This window comes from Plectropomus leopardus, unplaced genomic scaffold, assembly GCF_008729295.1.
Source record: "Plectropomus leopardus isolate mb unplaced genomic scaffold, YSFRI_Pleo_2.0 unplaced_scaffold48, whole genome shotgun sequence".
Taxonomy (NCBI): Eukaryota; Metazoa; Chordata; class Actinopteri; order Perciformes; family Serranidae; genus Plectropomus; species Plectropomus leopardus.
This window is the reverse complement of record NW_024652665.1, coordinates 16,087-37,381: the sequence shown is the minus strand read 5'-3', so window position 1 is coordinate 37,381 and position 21,295 is coordinate 16,087. Positions and strand designations below refer to the sequence as shown.

General features: G+C 40.9%; 1 protein-coding gene and 1 non-coding gene across 5 annotated transcripts; both read right to left on the bottom strand.

Moving 5' to 3' along the window:
• Nucleotides 1-972: 972 nt before the first annotated feature.
• On the bottom strand, nucleotides 973-20,048 carry LOC121939419 (ubiquitin-associated protein 2-like). Of its 4 annotated transcripts, none has more exons than XM_042482435.1 (30): nucleotides 19,975-20,048; nucleotides 18,358-18,498; nucleotides 17,887-17,964; nucleotides 17,627-17,737; nucleotides 17,287-17,446; nucleotides 16,376-16,453; nucleotides 14,348-14,411; nucleotides 14,022-14,104; nucleotides 13,611-13,663; nucleotides 12,560-12,624; nucleotides 12,187-12,415; nucleotides 11,817-12,072; nucleotides 11,545-11,676; nucleotides 10,286-10,422; nucleotides 9,540-9,787; nucleotides 8,959-9,202; nucleotides 8,754-8,793; nucleotides 8,385-8,508; nucleotides 8,126-8,180; nucleotides 7,637-7,862; nucleotides 7,177-7,268; nucleotides 6,846-6,896; nucleotides 6,508-6,586; nucleotides 5,945-6,145; nucleotides 5,407-5,577; nucleotides 4,500-4,604; nucleotides 4,371-4,403; nucleotides 3,973-4,046; nucleotides 3,274-3,465; nucleotides 973-1,811 (listed from the first exon to the last, which is right to left on the bottom strand). In XM_042482435.1, the coding sequence occupies exons 2-30, from the start codon at nucleotides 18,454-18,456 to the stop codon at nucleotides 1,716-1,718; spliced, it is 3,576 nt and encodes a 1,191-aa protein (XP_042338369.1). In that variant the 5' UTR covers nucleotides 18,457-18,498; nucleotides 19,975-20,048; the 3' UTR covers nucleotides 973-1,715. The 4 variants fall into 4 exon arrangements, with proteins under 4 accessions (XP_042338369.1, XP_042338370.1, XP_042338371.1 ...); XM_042482436.1 differs by lacking the exon at nucleotides 19,975-20,048 and adding an exon at nucleotides 19,527-19,657; XM_042482437.1 differs by lacking the exon at nucleotides 4,371-4,403.
• LOC121939427 lies at nucleotides 8,251-8,327 on the bottom strand. The gene has a single exon (XR_006105461.1). It is a non-coding gene; the product is annotated as a small nucleolar RNA SNORD121A (small nucleolar RNA).
• Nucleotides 20,049-21,295: the final 1,247 nt, after the last annotated feature.

Genomic DNA, 21,295 nt, shown 5'->3' with positions numbered 1-21,295 from the left:
GGGAAAAGGAGGTGTCTAATGATGGAGCCACCTGTGTCTCACTCAAGCTGGGTTACCATATGGCCAACTGGTTTACAGAGAGCACAGCTATCACAGCCAGATTACAGAAACTGCTCATTCACTTTCAGGGAACTATTCTTTTGTTTGATTCATTTCACACAACTTTTGCAAATTTTCAGCTGAACCTCACATGAAGACTGAAATACAACAATTTTATTATTTAATTATTGAGCTGTGATTATACAAATTAAACCACATTACTTACCATCCTATAAGTTTGTGTTGATGATCACATCCTACAAATCCCATTCATTAGGTCAAACCTACAACCCAAAAAACCATCAGATATCTGAGATCAAATCTGCAGCAATTATAGAATTCACAATATAAAGATATATCTACCATTAGACATCAAAGACAAATAGGAATAGGGCAATCAGTGCAAGTGTATCTTACAATATACACCCACTTGTAATTTCATGTTTTTTTAATCATGTCATCATTTCAGTAAATTAAATCAAGCACAAAGAGGAGCCCATCCTCTGCCACCTGTCAGCCTCAAGTTTATGCTGGTAATTACACATTTATCAACTGGAGAAGGCAGAATGTGATGGCTTGCCAGCAGCAACAGAAACATTAGTTGCAGATTTGGTTTGAGTGCATTTTACATTTTTACTTTTAATTACACATTACAAATTTAAAATAACAATTAGGTGTTTTGTCATATTCAAGTCTGTTTCAGGAGTTTATGGTATGGTTTATGGTTACCCTTTGTTTCAAATGGTTCTAAATAATTGAGTGATGTGAAAACATATAAAGGTCTGAAACTGCGTTTTATTTACCATCGCTGACACTGCATAATTAAAAAGGAAAAATTAGTTCTGAATCGTTCATTTTAATCATCTAGAAAAAAACCCATGTGAAAAACAAAAACATGAACATACAAATACAAAAAACTCAGACAAGTCAGAGTTCCAACTGCTCAGAACTTTTATTTCGAGGGAAATCAGGGTTAAAATTAAATTAAAATATAAAATTTGGATGGGCAGGTCTGTCTTTAAAGGGGAGGTGTTGACAAAAGGAGAGAAGGCAGCCCTCCAGAAGAAGGGAGGGAGAGAGGCCGGAGGGGAAAAGACAGGAAGCTACAAAATGAAGTATTGGGGGAAGAGCCTTGTCATTCAGGAAGTTATGTATAAAAAAAGAAAAGAAAAAAGACGAGACAGATGCAGTTAGTTATTATAAACCCCACCCCCATCTGAAATGTCCTCATACGTAATCAGTGCTATAGCTCTCTCCTTTTCCTTTTTCTGTTTTTTTTTTTTACAGGAAGTTTTAGATCATTCCTCTTCTTCACTCGCTCTCACCATCATCTCATTCTGTCTTAATGTAACATCTTTTCCTGCAGTTTTGAAAAAAGTAAACAAAAAGTCCTTCAAAAATAAAATGCAGCAACCACATTTCATGTTCTACTATTACATATACAGTATATATATATAAATACATACATAAATATCTTACATGTACAACCAAATTTTGAAAAGGGGGGGAAGAGAGAACCCAAAAGACTTATGAGGACTTGTGGAGGTGGGGGGAGCAGGATGAGCAGGCCCAAGGTTGCTCATTGTGAGGGTAGTGTGTCTGTTTTTATGTTTTAGCTTTAACACACGCGCACGCACACACAGCCTTTTGGGGGAGTGGGGAGTGGGAAGCATTCCTCAGTTGGCCCAGTAGGGGGAGCTGCTGTAGCTGGACTTGCTGCCTTGGGTTTTCTGCTGCATGCTGCTAGACTGACTGCGCTGACCAGGACCACCCTGCGGAGAAAAAGAGGTTTAGTCTGTAACTTCCTGACAGGTTTATTTAATTTCCCATGACATTTATTAGGCCCGTCCAACTGCAGGATAATTATCTGGAACCTTCTGCGGGACTTCACTGACACAACCCACAGGAACCTACAGATACACTTGTGGTCCCTGTGGTGCAGTAAGGGCCCCCTGAAAGTATCTGTTCCGTGGGTGATACTTTTTGAGAGCCCAGGAACCTTCAGGGTGGAGTTTGCAGTGTTGACTGCTAAAACAAAAGCCTTTTTTACATGTCTCACTTAAGTTCTTGGGAGAAACTGTTCTTGGGAACAGTTGGTCAAAAAAGGCCTACTAAGTTGGGGCTGGCATCCCATGTAGAGAGGGTGTGTCCTTGCTGCAGCGGCTGCAGGTTTGATTCCAACTTCGGCCCTTTGCTGCATGTCATCCTCTCTTTCTTTCTCCCCTTTCATGCTTAAAATGTTCTCTCAAATATAAGGGCAAAAAGTCCCCAAAGATAATCTTTAAAAACAGGCCAATTAAGTTGCTGAATACTGCAGGCATCCAAGTAAATATACACTCAAACTCTAATTTCTCTGCCCAAACCTGACTGGGGCAGAGCTGGGCCGTAATTTATCAACATTAGCCAGGGCTTGTATTGGGTCAGGTTCAAGCTTATTTTTGTATTTCCTACCAATTAAAGAACGGTTAAGTTTTACTTGATGCCCTGCTGCTCCCTCTCAGACAGAATGCCCAACAGCACTCCAAATTGACACAGTCCAGTTTGTGTCTGTTAATGCACTGGTAAGACTTTATTTGACTGTAGCTTGTAAGTTGCTGCTCCGGCTCGGGATCAAGTCGGGCCCCTTCATGAACCTGCACAGTTTCGGTTCAAGCCTGTCGGATTTTTGTGCCAGATCGAAGCTCTAATGCACAGGAGTAGTCTTGTTTAGCTGCTCTCCTTAGTGAGCTAACTACAACAAAATGCTGAGGTCACAGCTGTTCAGAAAACATGAGTGTCCCGTGTATTCACAGATAAACGCCCTAATTTACAACACATTTCTAATGATGCACCCAAAATTATTTTCTTCTAGCCCGACTTGCCTACATTTTATAAACATATCTGAGTCAAACTCTATTCAAACATAGTTTTAGCTAGCTGACATACATGAGGGGAGAGACATAATGCAGAGTGAAAATTAAGAAATGTTGGTGATGGAAAACAAAACTTCCCAACACAGCAATGTTAAATTGATAGCCACAGAAAAGCAATTTGCTGTTATGTTACATATGGACATTATCCAAGGAAAAAACTGCAACAATTCTGTTACACACACCAAATTCCATTACTTTTCCAAAACTATCAATGGTTTTTACTTATTCCATGACTTTTCTATGCCTGGAAAATGTGTTTGTGGAAATCCATGACATTTCCAGGTTTTTCATGACCATGGGAACCCTGGAATGTGATGTTTACCTGTCCGTCCTGTGTGAGGTGATGGTGCAGCAGCTGGGAGTGGGGCTGTTGGTGCGGTGGTAGGATGTGCAGGAAGGGAGCAGGGGCGTACCCAGGAGCACCCCCAGGGTTCAGGGGCCCTGTGCCCCCCAGCGCTGAAGGCAGACTGAAGGGAGGCGGCGTCCCCGTGTGGAAGCCCTGCTTGTCAAATGACTGAGTAGAACCGAGAGAGGACACAAGTGGTTAAAATTGTAAATGCAGGTCAACATGATGAAGCACATGTGTAGACATTAAGTATTGGGGGGAAAAACTCAAATTATATGGCAATTTTATTTAGGGTTCCATTAAAAAAAAAAGTCTACGCAAAACATATTTCTGGATCCAAAGTCAATTTATAACTTAAAGGATAACTTTTGTGATTTTCTACCTGGACCCTTTTTTCTCTCGTTTTTGTGTTTAAATAAAAAAACCCACCAAACTCTGTTTAAATTAACAGTAGATTTATTATGTAAAGACACAGCATATTTTCACATGTAACTGGGTGAATCATGGGTTTATTTCAACCAAACCAGAGCTAGTGATTATTGGAATTGTGGACAGACAAAACCAAGACTGTTTTTTCAGAAAAGGTCAGTCAGGTGTTACTTTTAGAGTACTATTATTTTGCAGAAGCATTAGACCTGGACCTAAAGACATTCAACAGAACTGCAAATCACTCACCTGAGTTTTGCTGTAGATTGAACCTCCCATGTCAGGCACGCCTCCACTGGTACCTGACCCTGACAGTCCTGGTGCTGAGAGAACGAAAAGAGGGAACGGGAAAGGGGTGAAGGAAAGATTGGAATGTAAGAGGGAAGACAGAAAAGCAAAAGGGTAGAAGAAAATGATAGAAGAGAGGAAAACAAAAGGGTTAAGGGGAAAGAAATACAACTGTGTCAGTTCACTGAAGACTCAATATTAAGCACTGAATGTTCACTGTTAGTAGGAGGGGGGCCAGCCAGTAGGAAGAAGCATATTAGGTGAGGAGGCGCAGAGGCATGTTTCTCCCTTTGTCACCTTTTTGCATGTTTCCATTTATGAGCACATCAAAGTGCAATCACACACGTGCATATACACACCTTCCTCCAGAACACTCTTGACTGTTGAATCATCTGCAATTGTGAGTACATCGGTTTTTCCCACAGGGAAATGCCCGCTGACTTTGACTGTTTGTTGTCAGACTGTGCGCACGTGTGTTGTGTATGTACCTTTCCCTGGGCCGCTGCCCGCTGACTTGGCCTGTGACTGGGCAGAGCCTCCGTACCCTCCCTTACTGTACTCCCCACCGTGGGCTTGAGACAGGTCATCAAAGGCTGAAGGAGGAGGAGTACAGAAGAAGAGGAGGCAGAGCGAGCGAAGGGGAGAGGGAGAGGGAAAGAGAGAGAGACAGAGACAGAGAGAGAGAGAGAGAGAGAGAGAGAGAGAGAGAGAGAGAGAGAGAGAGAGAGGGCGTAGGAAGACCACAGGTGAAGAGAAAAAGGATGTGAAGAGGAAAAAGAAGGGGGCAGGGGAGAGAGAGGCAGTAAGGTAACCTGACTAAAATGGCAGCTGTGTCTATATTGAGCCGCGTCCAACTTCAGCAAGGGGGTTTGAGCTATGCATGCAGCACAAGCAAAAAAAACACACACAGGCCCGATTCCACACGCGCATGCAGCATTTGGTGTACATGTATAAAGAGCTGAAAATGTATTTTGCCTCCCTCTACACTCCCCACACCTAATTTATGGCAAGTTTTCAATATACACATCCCATCTCTCTCTCACAATAAATGTTGTTGTAATATACATATGTGCCCAAATTTTGTCATGTATTACAAAGAGTCATTTCTGCCAAAACTTTATAAGAGCATAGCTTGTGTACTTTCATGGCATGTTGCTGCGAGAGTTTGTGGCACTATTATAGTTTGGCAGTAATGATTAAAAATAAACCTGTGCTGTAGTAGTTCAAACAGACACCCACAGGCTCAAGTCAGTTAAACAAAATAATTAATTGGATATAATCTTCTCATGGAAACTGTATTATTACTTAAATACTGTACATTTGACTAAAAATGTTCTGCGTTAACTATCTAAAAACAACATTAGTAAGAGCCCTCTTGTTTCGTCCTGGTCTTACCTGTGCCGTATGCATGCTGTCCGTAACTGGGCTGATGCTGTTGGTGATACTGATTGGAGGGGTTGGCCAGGCCCATTGCAGGTTGCTTGGCCGAAGCGGGAGGCACAAAGACGGTGGGGCCGTACTGAAAGGCTGAGGGAACCCCCGGCACACCAGCATAGTACGGCAGACCTGTAAAATAGCAAATTAGAAAGATTATCCAAATGCAATGAAAGCAGATGGCTACATAATCAGGTTTTAGCACAATGATGAGAAAGGTTCTTTTGTGCAGAACAGAGATATATTAATCGAGTCCACAAAAATTCAAATTGACTTTGTCTACATTAACAGTAATGGAAAAAAAATCCTTTTTCAGTTTTTCAGGCTTAAAATTTTCCTGATATATTTTAACAGACTCCTCCTCAATGTAACAAGAAGCCAAAAATAATGAGAGGGAAGATGGCAGCTAAAGCTAAGATTTGCATCAGGAGTAAAGTTCATGGATAAGATGAAAATTAACAGCGCCAACATCCTCTTCATTAAAAATAATTGTACTTACCAGTGTATCCGTAGCCGGGGGGCAGAGGGGGATTGAGGAAGGCCTGGTTCTGTGTTTGCTGACCCTGGCCCTGACCCTGCCCCTGGCCCTGTGATCCTGCTTGTGGAGCCTGCTGAGGCTGTGACTGAACCCCGGCTGTAGACAGGCTGGTTGGGGGAGCTGGAGATGACGAATCATTCCTGCCGAACTTTGTTGCCTCACCTAAACAGAAAATGACGGCAGAAAAGGCAAAACTGAGGTTGAAAAAATAAATTTAAAATTCCTTTGCCCATCTGTTGAACAGCTAATGTGAATTTTGTAAAGATGCCACAGAATCAAGAAAAACTTAAGTACTTTGTCACAGTCACCGATTGTTCAAAATCTCCATGTTGATGGAATCAATTATGCTCAACTCAATATGCTGAAGTGCAAAAATGACTTGCTATAAATGAAATTAACAGATGGATGCGTAGTTCAATGAAAATGATAGTAATTGTGTCAGTTAACAGCATATCTTGAAACACATTTAAAGGTCAGCTCAGAAACTCAAGTTTCAGTTCAGTTTAACATAAAATTTGACTCACCAGAATATAAATTATTGGCCAGGTTATCTCTTCCAGGCATAGTAGCCGTAGTACCAGGGAATGTTACACCGTAATAGTCCTGTATAAGAAGAGAAAAAAAATAACAATTATATGAAAATGCCCCACATAGCTTTTTTTTTTTTTAAAACTTTGACTGCCATGCAATGGAAGGGAGGACATAGATTCTGAATGGTTTCTTAACTAAAGGTGGCAGAATTATAATATAAAGGGAAACACATTAAAGAACACATTTTAAAGCCAAAGCTTTGCTGATTTAAAACAACTATTACAACCACAGTGATATGCAGCAGGGTGAAGAGCAGAATGAGAAGACTCACCATAGGAAGGCGAGACTGCAACATTTGCAAGTCCTCGTATCCATAGATCTGCTGTTGAAGTAGAGACAATGGAGAGGAGAATTAGTGATAATTTAGTAACATGTTTGAGTTAGTGTATCCACTCATGCCAAACACACTACTCTTTAATTTAAGCGGTACATGACAGCTTACAAATAGATCAAAAACAGAATAAACAGTTGTGTGTAGGTTAGTCCTTGTGATGCCATCTATCTTTACTGGTGCAACTCTTTTCCTTCAAAAAAAGCCCCGAAGACAAAGTAATACACAAACAAGTTAATTGAGAAAGACTAATCAGAGAGTGTATATTTACCGGGTAAGCAGGGAGTAAGCCACCAGGGCCCATAATGTACTGGTTGGCCAGGAGAGGTGGCACTCCTTGGGCCAAGTTGGGAGGAGCTTTACCTGGCAAAGATGAGAAACAAGATTTTTTCACTTGACTAAATGCAAAAATTATGGACATTAGTTGGGTAATTAGTTATCTTGCAATTGATATTTGCCTAATTTGCCTTTACCTAATCAATATGGACTTCATAACTGTTTTGTAACACAAAATAACAGAATTTTAAAAATGCAATATAAGAAATGTGACACATGTACATATTCACAACTTTAAAAATTGATCGTTAGACAGCCCTACTTACTCAGGTGTCAAAGCAGCCACATTACAAGAGGAATATTATTTGAAAATGATATATTTTATTATTTCAGAAAACTTTTTGTCAACGAGTTCTTGTGCAACAGTGATGTCCTGAGTGGACCTGTGAGCCTACCAGAGCTAGTGGTGAGCAAGGGTGCTGTGCGGCTGCCTGCAGCTGAGAGTGCAGGATTTGTGCCATTGGGAGTCAGTCCCGGCGCTCCAGACGGATGTAGTCCGTTGGTGGTTGAACTGCTGACAGCCAGGGGAGCTGAAGGACTGGAATTGACAGCTTGGCTGGACGACGATGATGATGAAAAAGCGTGGAGGTTACCGCTGCTGCTGCCCTCCTCATTACTGACCTGGTGTAGCAGAACAAGAGCAGAAAAGGTGTGTGAGAAGAGAACGAGCAACTGTTTGTAGATCAAGGCATGAATGGCTTCATAAATAGAACTATGTTTTCCGAAAAGCCTCAGAGCTTAGCCAAAAAGAAAGCCTTGCACTCAAATACACAACTACAAGATAAAGGAGTGTCAATTTTTTTGACGTGTCCTTTTATTACAATTACTGCAGAATAATGTTGAAGTAAGCTTGCATGTGGGTGCAAGCATGCACAGACACTTACAGTAAGGGAGGAGCTTGTGGCGAGGACCGATCCAGATTGGGTGCTGGTCACATGACTAAAGAGAGAATAAAATGATAAAGTCTGCGTGCTTTAATCTGACAAAGCAACTAAAGACCAGGAAATGAAAGCAGGAGATTCAGTAAAAGGTATTTCCACATAAAGGATTGAGATATGTGCTTGTAACCATCATTATCTCCAGACAGAGACGAGGACACAAAAAAAAGCTAATCAATGTGTATTATAGAATGCCATCCCTTACCTGCTGAGCGAGGGGATGGATGTTGAGTGGGAAGGTGTAACTGCAGGGGAGGGGATGTGGTGGCCACTGTCACTCGTCATAACGGGGGACTCAGTTTTCACTGTTCTAGACGATGATGACGTAGCTGTTTTTGAAGAAACATGAGTGATTGTGAGAGGATAAATATGAGAATGAAACAGAATAAATCAAAGTTGCACATGAAAAGTGGGTTTGAGTATGTTCTGGTCTTTATCAAACCTCATCCACTTTCCGTGATTGAATTATTCCCACTTCCCATCGGATGCATTTAGCAATCAATATTCATTATACTTGATTTGTCTGGCCACTTCAATATAGTTCTCTAGAACTCGCAAAGCTAAGTGTACTTACTGTCCTGTGTGCTCTGCGTCTTCATGCCATTGTAGCCATTCTGTGAGAAGAGGAATTATCAAAGTCTACATATTATTATTCAGATTTTTGTCAGGCATTAAGCAAACACTGAGCTTCTGTCAAATTAAGGTTAAGTCCACAGTGGTCTCTATCCTCTTATCATTTGGCTTTATGCATACAAAGAGATAAAAAGGTTTATGCTCACTGTAAGAGCAGCAGCCGAGGGGACATCTTTGCTCTGTGAGAAGCCCAGATGAGGTGGCAGGGACCTTGGACCACTGCTCTCCACACGGTTGGCTGCAGTAGGGGCTGTAGAAGAGGGTGGAGCGGCTGCACTGGGAAGACCCATGGAAGGGGAGGGCGTGGCACTAGGCAAGCCCAAGGATGGTGAAGGGAAGCTGGGATCTGATACGGCTGAAGGTAAGGTGGGTATGCTGCTCATGTGTTCACTGTTCACAAGAACGAGAGAAAGCAAGACGTGGAAAGATGGATGAATATACATAATAAGGATCAGAGAATATAACTAAAGTGCCAATGGGATGTATTAATATTATTTAATTAACATGCAAGCAGTTTCCACCTGTAACTGAGCTAAAACAAAGACATCATTCTCTAATCCCTTTATCTCAGTGATACACTTTGTAGCAACTGATCCAGTGAACGCTCTGCTCTTCCCATGGCTCAAGACTGATGCACAAAGATATACATGTATAAAATTGGAAATATCAAATTCTTCACATAAACAGACAAACTCACACGCCAACTCAAAACAACTCTCACACACACCTCACAGATCCTGGCTTGGAGAACAGGCTGCTCTGTGGCTGCTGTGTGGAAACAGCAGTGGGGACAGGCATGGGTACAGGAGCTGCTGGAGCTGGGACCTGAGCCGGGGCTTGCTCCCTGGCCGACTCCGTCTGTGCCATGTCTACTGCTCCACTACCAGCCTCAGACCCAAAGTCAAGAGCTCCAAACTGGACGTTCAAGCCAGGTATATCTGCTGAGCCCGGCATCTCCACTGCTGATGACGGGATCTGAGAAGACAAAGAGGCAATTTAACCAATTTTGATGATTGTGAATTTGTTTTTGTACGATGTGTAAAATATTTAAAATATGGACATCAAGTTTTTAAAATGTGTGCAAAATCTTTATCAGTCAAAAATGTAAAAATGTGGATGATATTTTGCCAGAGGGCGTGTTTGGTCAAAACAGTCTTGTGAACTGTGCTGCAAACAACTATGAGATTAATATTCTACAGAAGACTGTATACTTATCCGCACCCTCTGTGTTTGTTGATTAGACATCTCTGATTATGAAAGTTAAAGTCGTGGGAGTGTAGTTAACAGCTTAAGTAAAGTCCTTTATTAAGTCTGTCCCTACCACAGAGTCGATTAGCTAGTTGGCTCGTCTTGTCAAGCATGTGAGAGCAGATACATTATTCAGAGCACTTTCAGTTTCTACAATGTCTTGCAAGTAATACTGCTATTGTTATTTTTATATGGATACTATTTTGTCTGATAAAAGGTTCACACCTTTGAGGGGGGAGGTACTCTGCGTCTCTGTGTCTTTAGCTGCCGCTGCGGGGGTTCTGTGACGGAGGGCTCCATGCCTGGCAACTTAACTCCTGGAGAAGCTCCATCTCTCACAGGAGGGACGGAGGACTCATGACCTAAAGGAGATTGACAATGATGTTAAAATCATATCACTAACATCAAAATAAGTGTAAGAGCAGCAGACATAATGAAGATGGCGATACTACCATGATCTTACAGCACAAATACTATTTGAGTCTTTGCACTACTCTTTTCTTTAGCAGAGAAGGCACTGATTCAATTATTGTGATGAATGTTTGTCTTTGATATCGGCTCTGTAGCCAGTATCAGAGGCTACATCCACACTAAGACATTTTCAATTTAAAACAGCGTTCTAAAATGAAAATGAATCCGTACACACAATTGTTTTAGCACCGTTTCAGAAATAACCTCTGTCGATACCAACAGGCCTGAAAATGCATATAACATGAACATTCACTAACACTGGACAGGAAGAAGATTGTCTACTCTGAGGTTGGTTGCTTCATTACAGAAAATACTATAGAGGCAAAACAGCAATCATTACATCATTGCTTAAGCAAATACAGCGACTCATTAGAGTGGAACTGTGAGCATTATCCATCGCCAGAGGAAGCCATGGAAATGGGAAATAAGAAACATTACTCACACAAGGATGATATCACAAAAAGGCATGTAGGCCTAGCTTCAATGTTTTGTCTTGACATGTCAAGACTGATGAGACCCGATCAGAAGGCAAGAGTGCGAGATTGTGTCATTGTTTTCAAAATTCTCAGTTTCCGCATGGGTAAAAGGCAACATCCAATTTTTAAAACTAAGCATTTCTTTTTCTTTTTCAAAAGTCTCCATTTTGGGGTTTTGAATATGCCAGAGTAGGTAAACGTAGCAGAAGTTATGCATACTAATATGTATAAGTTTGTATGTATCCTTGGTCATGTTATATATTTCCTGTTTTCTTTTCATGTGTGGTTACAGTCCATAAACATGTCAGAAGGGAAGTGTAAGTGTCGCTCTCCTTTCTGCTACAGTGGTTATTGAACAGCTCAGTGGATCATGAAACACAATCTACTGCCGCTGGTATTCTTCTATAATTAATTCACTAATTAACAATAGTCGGTCATGTAAATAATTAGTTGAGTTGCGGCTCTAATGTCATGTGGTATTCTCAGCACACTTTCAGACCTTTAATGGCATAGTATGATACTGTTGAGCAGCTCTACCTGGCGGTGTGGGGACCTGTGGAGCATGCGAAAGACCCAGAGGCTCTGTGGTGGGAAGGATGGAGGATTGTTGTTGCCTCTGAGCCAGTTGGCTGAGCACCGCTGACGGCTCTGGTTGAAGTTTCATCTCCACTGGAGAGAATGCAGGAAAATATATACATACAGCTATTACTACAGCACACTGTACCTCTTGCATTGTTGTTATCACGAACAATTTAACATTTACATTTCTGTGCTAGATTTCGTATTTACTTTTAGATATTTAAACTTACAGTGTTGGGCAGTAACAGGGCCGTTCTCCATTCTCTGAGTCTTGACTTCTACAGAGGGCGAGGAGGCAGGAGCAGGGTTCTGTATTGGAGGTGGCCCTGCATCTTTGGCAACATTAATGTTGCTGGCGGTGGCCAAAGGCTGACTGGCTCTCTGACCAAGCCGAGGCCCGTTGAGCTGCTCTGGTGTCCTGATGTCGGAGGCAGGTGTTGGCTTAGGCGCATTCAGGGGCCCAAAACCAGAACCCAGGACAGAGGACTGGGAGGATGAGAGGAAAAAAAACCTGAACTGAATACACCGATAGCATGTATCAGAGTTTTGGCACATAAACATATCCATAAGTTGCACATGTTTAAGTGTGGGTTTTTGTACCAGTGCAGCATGTGCGTAGGTGGTACTAGCAGAGGCGGCATGGGCATAGCTGTTGGCTGTGGCGTGTGCGTAGCTGTGTGTTGCAGTGCGTCCATTGTGGTGGGAATTGGTAAACACCAGGCTTTGGCCCAAATCCTCGGCTGAGGGGCCATCGACTATTGCCCCCAAGTCAGAGTCCATACCCCCTACAGCCACTCCAGTCTTAGGCAGTAGGCCAGCCAGGTCCACACTGAGGAGAAACAGAAGGGTTTGAGGAAGAGGGTTAAAAAAGGAGAAGACAGAGGAAGTACATATTCAGCTTAGTTACTCCCAAATATAAACCCTGAGCTCTGTAGTGTTTTAAGTTGGCTTGACTTTGGGTGGGAACGCTTACTTGGGTCCAGGTGTGATGTGGTTTGCTGGAGCAGAAGAGGCAGTGAATACTTTGGTCTCAGACAACTGTAAAAAAGGAGAGGGAGTGCAATCACAGGGATCCATAAGATTAATATAGACACGTGCTGTAATGTATACAAACAACCATTCAGATAAAATCACTGACTATGAACCAACACTATTTAGTGAGTTAACATCACTAGACCTATGATCTAACACTAGACATTCAGCAGGTCAATGCAGAGTTTAAGCAACCTAAGGCCACATCCAAACTAATATTTACAGATTTTACAACAGCGTTTTGAAGTGAAACGGATTTCCGTGCACATGAGCGTTTCCGCATTGTTTCAGAAATTATCTCCATCTATATTAACACACCTGAAATTGCATATCACATGACCATTCACATATACTGAGTGTGCATGTGCCAGTGTTAACAAGAAGATCATCTGCTCTTTGCGGTTGGTTACTTAGTTACAAAAAACAGTATGGAGATAGCAGAAAGTCAGACCAGAATTTTTCATTTGGACTAGGCGGACTGTAAGGCGGTCAAGGCAGCAGAAAACAGATTGGGAGTCCTTACAAGGCAAATACAGCAACATATTCCAAAGGTACCAGACTGAAGTGTCACCAGAGGAAGTCAAGCCATGGGAAAAAAAGAGTACTCACACAAGAAGGATAAAAATCGCAAAAGTTATGTAGACCTAGTTATAATGTTTTGACATGACCAGCTGTGACTGATAAGACCCATTCGGGAAGCAAATGTGGGTGTTTACATCATTGTTTCCAAAAGTCTCAGTTTCCGCTCGTCCAGGCTAAAATGCAACTCAAACTACTAAAACGGGGTCAGCGGTGTTCTCAAATTTCTCCTTTTTAGGGTTTCCAAAATGCCATATTAGAGTGGAAGTTAGGCATCAACCCAGCAATAGTTATGCATTATTAAATGAAGACGTAATAATGTGGATTTAGCCTAAAGTAAACAAATATAGTCTTGGCCCTCAAAACTAAAGCAATATTATCCATTTCAGATGAATAAAAAAGTGCCGCCTTACGTCCTCATTCCAGTCCTCTGCAGTCCAGTCTTCCAGATTGCCTCCCCATGTTCCTAAAAAAAACAAAAACGGAATAGCAGCCAAGTTAGTGTTGCCATGTTCACACATACTCATGATATGTTCTTGGCAACCATTAACCACTCCAGAGGAGTGATACAAAATGTAGCACCCTGCCTGCTTTAATATGACGCTAAAATTACAAACCCTTAAATCCAATGTGTAGATTAAGCTGCCCATTACTGCTTGAAATCTGCTTTTATTTGGAAACGAATGGCCTGAATTTGAAATTTAACACTGGCTTGGGGCAAATGAGCTAGATACTTTTAAAGTGACAATTTATACAACCACTCTATAGCCAAAGTAGGAAATTGCATCAAAACATGACATCTGATGTTCTGTTATATTCCATACCAGTTCCCTCAGCAGGTTCGTTGCCGTCCCATGTCTCCTGACGAGCACCAGAGTTAGCTGTGTAGTCAGCAGGATTGAAGGTGCTGAAAGAAGTAGAGGGCGGAAAGAAGAGACAACAGGAAAGAGGAAGACACAGTTTGGGAAGGTAAGCCAACATAAGTGACAGTGAAGAGAATACTGCTTGATCTGTAAATGTTACTGAATGAGGGGATTCAGAAACTTAATTTCTCCACACGTTTGTCTTTTAAGATATGTGCTTGTTATTACCATCACCACCTCCTCATCCTAGCTCAGGCTTAAGATTAACACTAATCACATGTTCTTACCCCATTCCCTGGGAGGAGAACCTGTTGCCAGCAGCTGCTCTTCCTCTACCGCGACCCCCTGCCCCTGAGGACACACACAAAACAACCAAATGACCTCTGCTGACTGGTCTCTTTCAGCCTTAACTCCTTAAAGATTTTTTTTAATTAAGTTTAAAAAAAAACAAAACAATGTCTTGGTCACGATCTTCATCAAGTATTAGACAAAGGGCTGCAGTGATATACCAGTTTTAAGGTACACTGTGAAATTAAAGTTGGCAACTAACTTACCATGTACATTTGCTTATCTATGATATTAGGTGAAAAAAATGCAGCTGAATGAAGAGTCTTTATTTTTGTTATTTTCAAAAGGGAGGCTTTTTAAGCATACTTCTGTCAAAAATGGTTTTAATTTCAATGAGAGCAGTAAAACAAATTATCCATCAATTCTAACCCTTCCATTTCCATTCATTTAATGGTCATTCTGACAGGTAATAATTACTCTGTAATATCGTGATATTTTCTGAGACGGTTATCTTACCATGATAATCTCTACGGTTGCAACCCTTGTTAGACATTATTCTCTCTGTTTTTGTTTAGACCCAAACTGCAATAACGTGTCTAACTTTCTATTCTACCATGGTTTTCCACTGCCCCTCCCCCTAAAATGTAGCATAGCTTTAATATTGTGAGCAACAACTAAACTAAAAGTACAGCGCAAAGTAAGAATGAAAGCTTCAACTTCATCAGAATGTCACATTTGTGCAGTCAAAACATACTAACATGGGCAACTGAGGTAATAGGCTGCCTAAAAAAACCTAAAGGATCTGTTTTTAAACAAAGAATATCTTGAAGTCAAGATTTTAACTGAAGATGTTCAACAGCTTTTCATAAAGACAAGCAGCCACAACAATAGATGCATGTCTCCACAGTTAAACCATTACCAACCACCTGACACAATTTGGCTGAGCAAGGCCTTGACTGACCTCACCGTTCTTAGATCACCTGTTGTTACAAGGAGCGCCTACAAATCCAGCCAGATTCCACTCCTTTTCACCTTCTCCAATCTCTTTATCTATAGACTATTTGCTCCGCCCCACCAAACACACACTCAAGCAGCTGCAGGGACGGAGCGCATTCCACACACGTTGAGTGCTGCAATAGCCTACATGCCTGCAGACACAAATAGACATGTTGCCTGCTACATCACCAAAACATGCACAACAACATCTGAGGCAATTCCCCATCAAAAGGGCGCAATGAAAGACATAATATGTAGGATTGTAAAAAAAAAGTATAGACTCGTTAAGAAGTAATCCTTCTCAATCATCACTTGTACGAGTGTCGAGTAGTATGTGTCAGAGACTGCCCTCTGCCTGTATTTCTTTGTGTACTAGACGTTAATGGGTATGTACCCCCACAACGCTCAGGTGTGGTTGGGGCTTTTTAAAAAGGTAGCAGCCAAGTACCAAACTGTAAACTGCAGGCATTCAAGACACACAGCACCAAAAAAGACAATTACAGCGAGGCAAATCGCTGACAGAAAGTAAAGCTAGGGTTTGCTTTTACTTTCACTTTTGCTGACAAGCGTGCTTACTAACAGTAACCAACAATCCTGCAGTTTACCTTTAACAAAAAAAACAGACAATATTACAGTTTGCTTAGATTTATGGACAAGTGCAAAGGGTGAACTTAAGGCTTGCCCAAAGTAGACATGTAGACATGCAAGAGACTTATAAGGCAGCTGTCTTAAATTTCCACTACAGACATACGTATGTATGTGAACCGCATATGATTTTGCTTGGTAATGTTTTGGCTTACAAAACAAACTTCATGTTTAGTTTCAAAATGTCCATTTCATTTTTTACACTACAGTTTGTGTAATCTCTTTATACCTATGGAAAACGTGCAATGGAAAAGTTAACTGGTAGCAGCTCTATGGACAACTTTTTTCAATTGTCTTTGTACAGTCTTTGCACCCTCTGGACTCATTGCTAACAAAGTTGCATTAAAAAATAAACTGAAGATATGTAGTTTTTAGTGAATGCTCACCTCTGCCTCGCCCTCGGCGACCACGGTCTCCCCCTCTCTCTCCAGGAGCCACCTCAAACCCATTCTCCTCTAACCGACCTGGAATCCAACAAGAAACAGAGGTACATGAAAAGTAAGACAATAAAAAAAACAATTTATCAATACTGAACTGGGAGAAAGACCTTTGGGCCATTCTAATTAAAACCTTTGGGGGGGAAACACGTGAACAAATCAAAGTTGACAATTCCAAACTCAGCATACTTAAAGCAACAAAAGACTAAAAATAATGTCAATGTCAAAGATGCAAATACAGAGAAGACCATTTTGACAAACTGACAGGTAACATACAGTACTGTGCAAAAATCTTAGGCCACCATAGATTTTGTGTTTTAGAAAAGTTGTAATGAGGACTTAATATATACATTTATTGCTTAGTCTCTTTATGAAGATTCAAAGAATACAGAGAACATGTACAATGTTTTAAAACAACAAAAAAGTCTAAACAAAATGGCTTCTCCTGACTAAAGTCAATATTTAGTGTGAAACATGGAATCATACAACCATAACAAAAGGTAGCTCAAACAATCAATATTGAGCTTTAGACATGTCTTGAATGTTACCTGGTGTAAATACACCAGAAGATTAGCATTGTAAATCTCATATTGCCTGCCTAAGAGAGTTCAAGACATGCTTAGTGGAAATGGAAGTAACAGTAAATATTTGCAGCTTAAGCCTGATGAGGTTGTTTTATTCTGAAATATAGCATTTTTAATACTGTATACTGGTTGTATTTTTGTAAAGAGACTACTGACAAATAAATATGTATGGTCATTATAACCTTGCTAAAATAAATAAGCCTAAGACTTTTGCACAGTATTGTACATCTAAACAATCTATGCAGACAGGACAAACATCTTTACGCCCTTTCTTACCTTCACGCCCTCGGCTGATGCCTCTGCCCCTCCTGTTGGATGCCCCACGTCCACGACTAGCATCCCTCTCTCCTCCTTTCTTCTCTCTGCTCTCCTTTATCTCTGAGGGTCCTCCTTCTTTCCCAAGGCTCCGTTTCTTGCCCACAGTCTCCCAGGAGTTCTGACAGAGGTAAACCAGAGAATGAGGTCGACTCTATAAAATACACCTATGGTGATTAATATTTTGCATGATTCATTATGTTTCAGCTTTTGCAAAAATCTGGAGGAAATGCCATAAGACATGTAAACAAATGCATATCATGTATAAATCTAGTTTGTGTGTATGCACATTAACACTTACTGTGTCAGAGGTGCTCTCCAGCAGAAAATTGATGGCTCTGTTTACATCTTCGTTGCAGTCATGGAGGGCTACCATGCACTCATCTTGAGTCTTCCCAGTTACCTCAATCAGCTGTAAGTGTGTAAAACAGGAACACGGCATTTAATTAGATTACCACATGATGCACAGGGGGCCCAACTGTCCAAGATTTCCAAGAAAATATGCTTGTGATCCAGAAAATGTATTTGTCTTAATGTGTGAACTTGCACAAAAAGCATTACCTGTTTGACCTTGTCTTCAAAGTCAGCATCATTTTTGTCATAGATCATTTGGGCAAGACGAATCTGTTCTGCTGTGGCCTGGTAAACAAACAGAGTTGAGTAAGAAACTACACATCAGAAACACACAAAACTTGGTCTCCTTTTCGTTTTCAATCAAAACATCGGACGACAAGACACTGAATTTTATCAAGATGTTTTAATGAAAGACGCTAACATCCAGCTAGAGGTATACATGTAGGATGTAGTCACCTAATAATCACTCAAAAGTGTAAAATTATATTTTACCTTTATCACAATTTTTAATTTCAATATTGGTGTAATGACATGTAATATTAAGTGAGGAAGCAGCCTTTGACTGCACTAAAAAATACTTAAAGACTATATTTTTATTGAGCAGGACAATTAACTAAGCCTGAAGGAAACTTTATATTTATGGGTATGTAATGTGAAATGTATTTGGTGAAAACCCACCTGTATCTGTTTCTGTGGCTGTGTAGTTTGTGTGGTGGTGGTGGGCAGCGGTCTGTCCCGAGTGCCCCGGGCTTGATTGCTGACCACTGAAGTCATCATATACAGTATATACAAAACAATGTATGTACAAAATAGAAAAATCTGTAGGAGAGAGAGAGAGGGGACGAGTGAAACGGCGGCTACCTGTGAGATGGTTACATTGCATAATAAAACCGTGAAAACACAGAATAAACGCCCAATGCCAGTACAATAAACTGAATATGAGCAGACTGAGACTCACTGTTGTCAAGTACACTATGTAAGACTATAACCCCATCTGTCGCCCCCCACCACCCTGGTTAAATTTAGCCAGCCAAGAGGGGACTGTCCGGGTGTCAACTTACAACCCTCCCTCAGTCTCCCACACAAAAACACTGTAAGTTTGCACGACCAAATGTTATGGGTATTATGAATTATAACACTTTTCCCTATCGACGACGTCAGGATAGGGATATCTGATTGGCATATGATGGAAAGTAATAAGTAACATATCCACAAAGAGCCCTGGGCTTCGTGCCAGGTTAAACGCTGTTTTAGGAAGTCGCAAGCACATTATTACCTTGGGATAGATTATATTACATAGAGTAACTGGTTTTAGCTAATAATTCAACCAACTGACAACTTGTCAGCGTGGGAACACAAAATCCACCGGCTGTGATCATACTATCGTCTCACAACCGTATGATGTCTGACAGAAAAACACTGGAAATGAAGGTACAATAAAGGAGTTCTTTATAATGTAGCAAATGTTTCCTCAGTCGTCCGTGTCTATCGTAAGTGGTGACTGAACAGTAACCTTATTTAGGTGAGCGTTACAAGGAGCTCGGCGGAAATATGAGCCGCACTGGCTAACGTTCACATCAGCGTTAGCTAGGTCATCTAGCCCACGTTAGCTTTAGCCTAGCATAGCACTTGTCTTTGTTCCGTGTGCGGTACACACACGATTTCTACCGATAAATGCCGTACTCGAACGGCGAGATATTAACAGTTTGGCCAAACAATTAGTTGAACTGTCCGCCAATGCAATCGCAGTTCGTGTAGCCTCGCCGATTCGGGGACAAAAAATAAACAAAGTGCGAAGATGTATCCTTTGTGTGAACCGAGAAAAAAGCTAACGTTAGTCACTTTACCTCGGAGGCGATTTGAAGTTAGCAGCAGGAAAACATGACTGAAACAAAACGAACAAAAGCCGCGTATTACATCAACATTTACAACGCCCGGTGTCCAATGACTTGTACCAATAATGTAATGCGGTACGTGGGAGAGAAAAGTTGTCGAAAAACGCGTGGCCCGCTCACGTTAAGCTACGACAGACAGGAGCAGCAGGCTAGCTGCCCGGCATGTGAACGGCCCGTACACATACAATAAATGCAGCACTACAGTACGGATACAACGCTGCCCAGCTAGCCAGCTAGTTAGCTTGTTAGCTAACCACCGAACAGGACAAACGGTTCCTCTAAAACGCCAATAAGGTTTTCCCTTAACTACTGTAAAACTTATACGATGGGACGATTACGTCGTTCAAACGGTTTTTAAATCAACAACAACAACATAACAAATCTTTGTTCTTTCGTTTACCTGCTAACACGCTTCGCTCAGCCAGCAGCAGCAGATGCTGTCACGTGACCAACCGCGCCGTTGTTCAACGTTGTGAAACCGATACTGCCAACCAAAACCCCCCGAGCCGGTCACGTGGTTCAACACCGTGCCCTTACGTGCACGTTCCCGTCTGGGAGCGCGCTTCGCCGTAATGTTTCGAGCTTTATTTTGTTTTATTTATTTAATTATTTATATTACCAGTTTTTAAAGCACTACATTGTGTGGTCAGACGGAACATTTACAAATGAAACTAATGAGACGAGTAGGTACAAACCAGACAGAAAAAAACAACAATAATAAAACAAAAATAAAATAAAATAGGCAGAAGTATGAACGCACGTGGGGCTTTACCTAATTAGTTATACGAAAAAGCTGTAATATTTGCATAAATCAGTAGTTTTGTAAACATTTTTATTACATGCTTTTAGGTTTGATATTGCTTTGAGATATGTATCTAGATAAGATTTTTTGAAAAAGGTGTATTAAGGCAGTTTCTTTAAAAAAAAAGTTATCACATGAATGTAAAACTTAGCTAGAATAATGAGCTAATTAATCATATACTGTTCATTCTTTAATACTGACAAAAGTGATCCACTAAACTGGCTTTTTCTATTAAAATGTTATTAACCCTTTCTCTCTGAGCTATGCTCCCGTTGAAATAGGCTATATAGAGTACCTCATTATAAAAGACAATTTGAATAGGTGAATGGACTTGGATAAAAACAACACCGCCTCACCCAGAAAATAATCATTTAATCGCCTACCAACTAAAAAAAAAAAATGCAACACAGAATCATCAAGCAAATTTAATTCAATCTTATAGCATTATCAAGTTGCCTCAATGGCTCAGCTAAAAAACAAAAACACACCAAATAGCCACATTGCTCTAGAAAACTAAGCAAAACAAAAATTTCAATCAGAAAATAGCACTACCTGTCAAGTAAACAGCTCAGTTGATAACCTGAGCTCAAGTTTTAAGTAGAGTAGCAAAAAGTTTTACATCTTGATTTAACATTTTTGGGTCAGACTTTTAGTGAAGCCCATAACTACAAAGAAGACCAGCTGGTCTTTATCCAGAGTCTGGTGGGGGTGCAGTTAAAGCACTAATTATACACTCAAACCATGAAACTGAAAGGCCAGATCACATTCAAATCCATGTCTCAAAATGATGAAGTGTTGTGATTTTGATGGAAAAACTTTAGAATTAGTAGGTTTAAAAAACAAACAAACAAAAAACAACCAAGAACAAAGCTGAGGGATAATTATTAGCCTGATACTGTAGGAGAAACTCCAAAAGTGC

What these genes read in the sequence shown, in the direction of transcription:
- LOC121939419 (XM_042482435.1), bottom strand. Translation starts at nt 18,456, where the DNA reads ATGATGACTTCAGTGGTCAGCAATCAAGCCCGGGGCACTCGGGACAGA. An exon ending in CGAACCTGCTGAGGGAACTG is followed by an intron (nt 13,664 to 14,021) that starts GTATGGAATATA and finishes TGTTTTTTTTAG; the next exon opens with GAACATGGGGAGGCAATCTG. An exon ending in CACATCACACCTGGACCCAA is followed by an intron (nt 12,416 to 12,559) that starts GTAAGCGTTCCC and finishes GTTTCTCCTCAG; the next exon opens with TGTGGACCTGGCTGGCCTAC.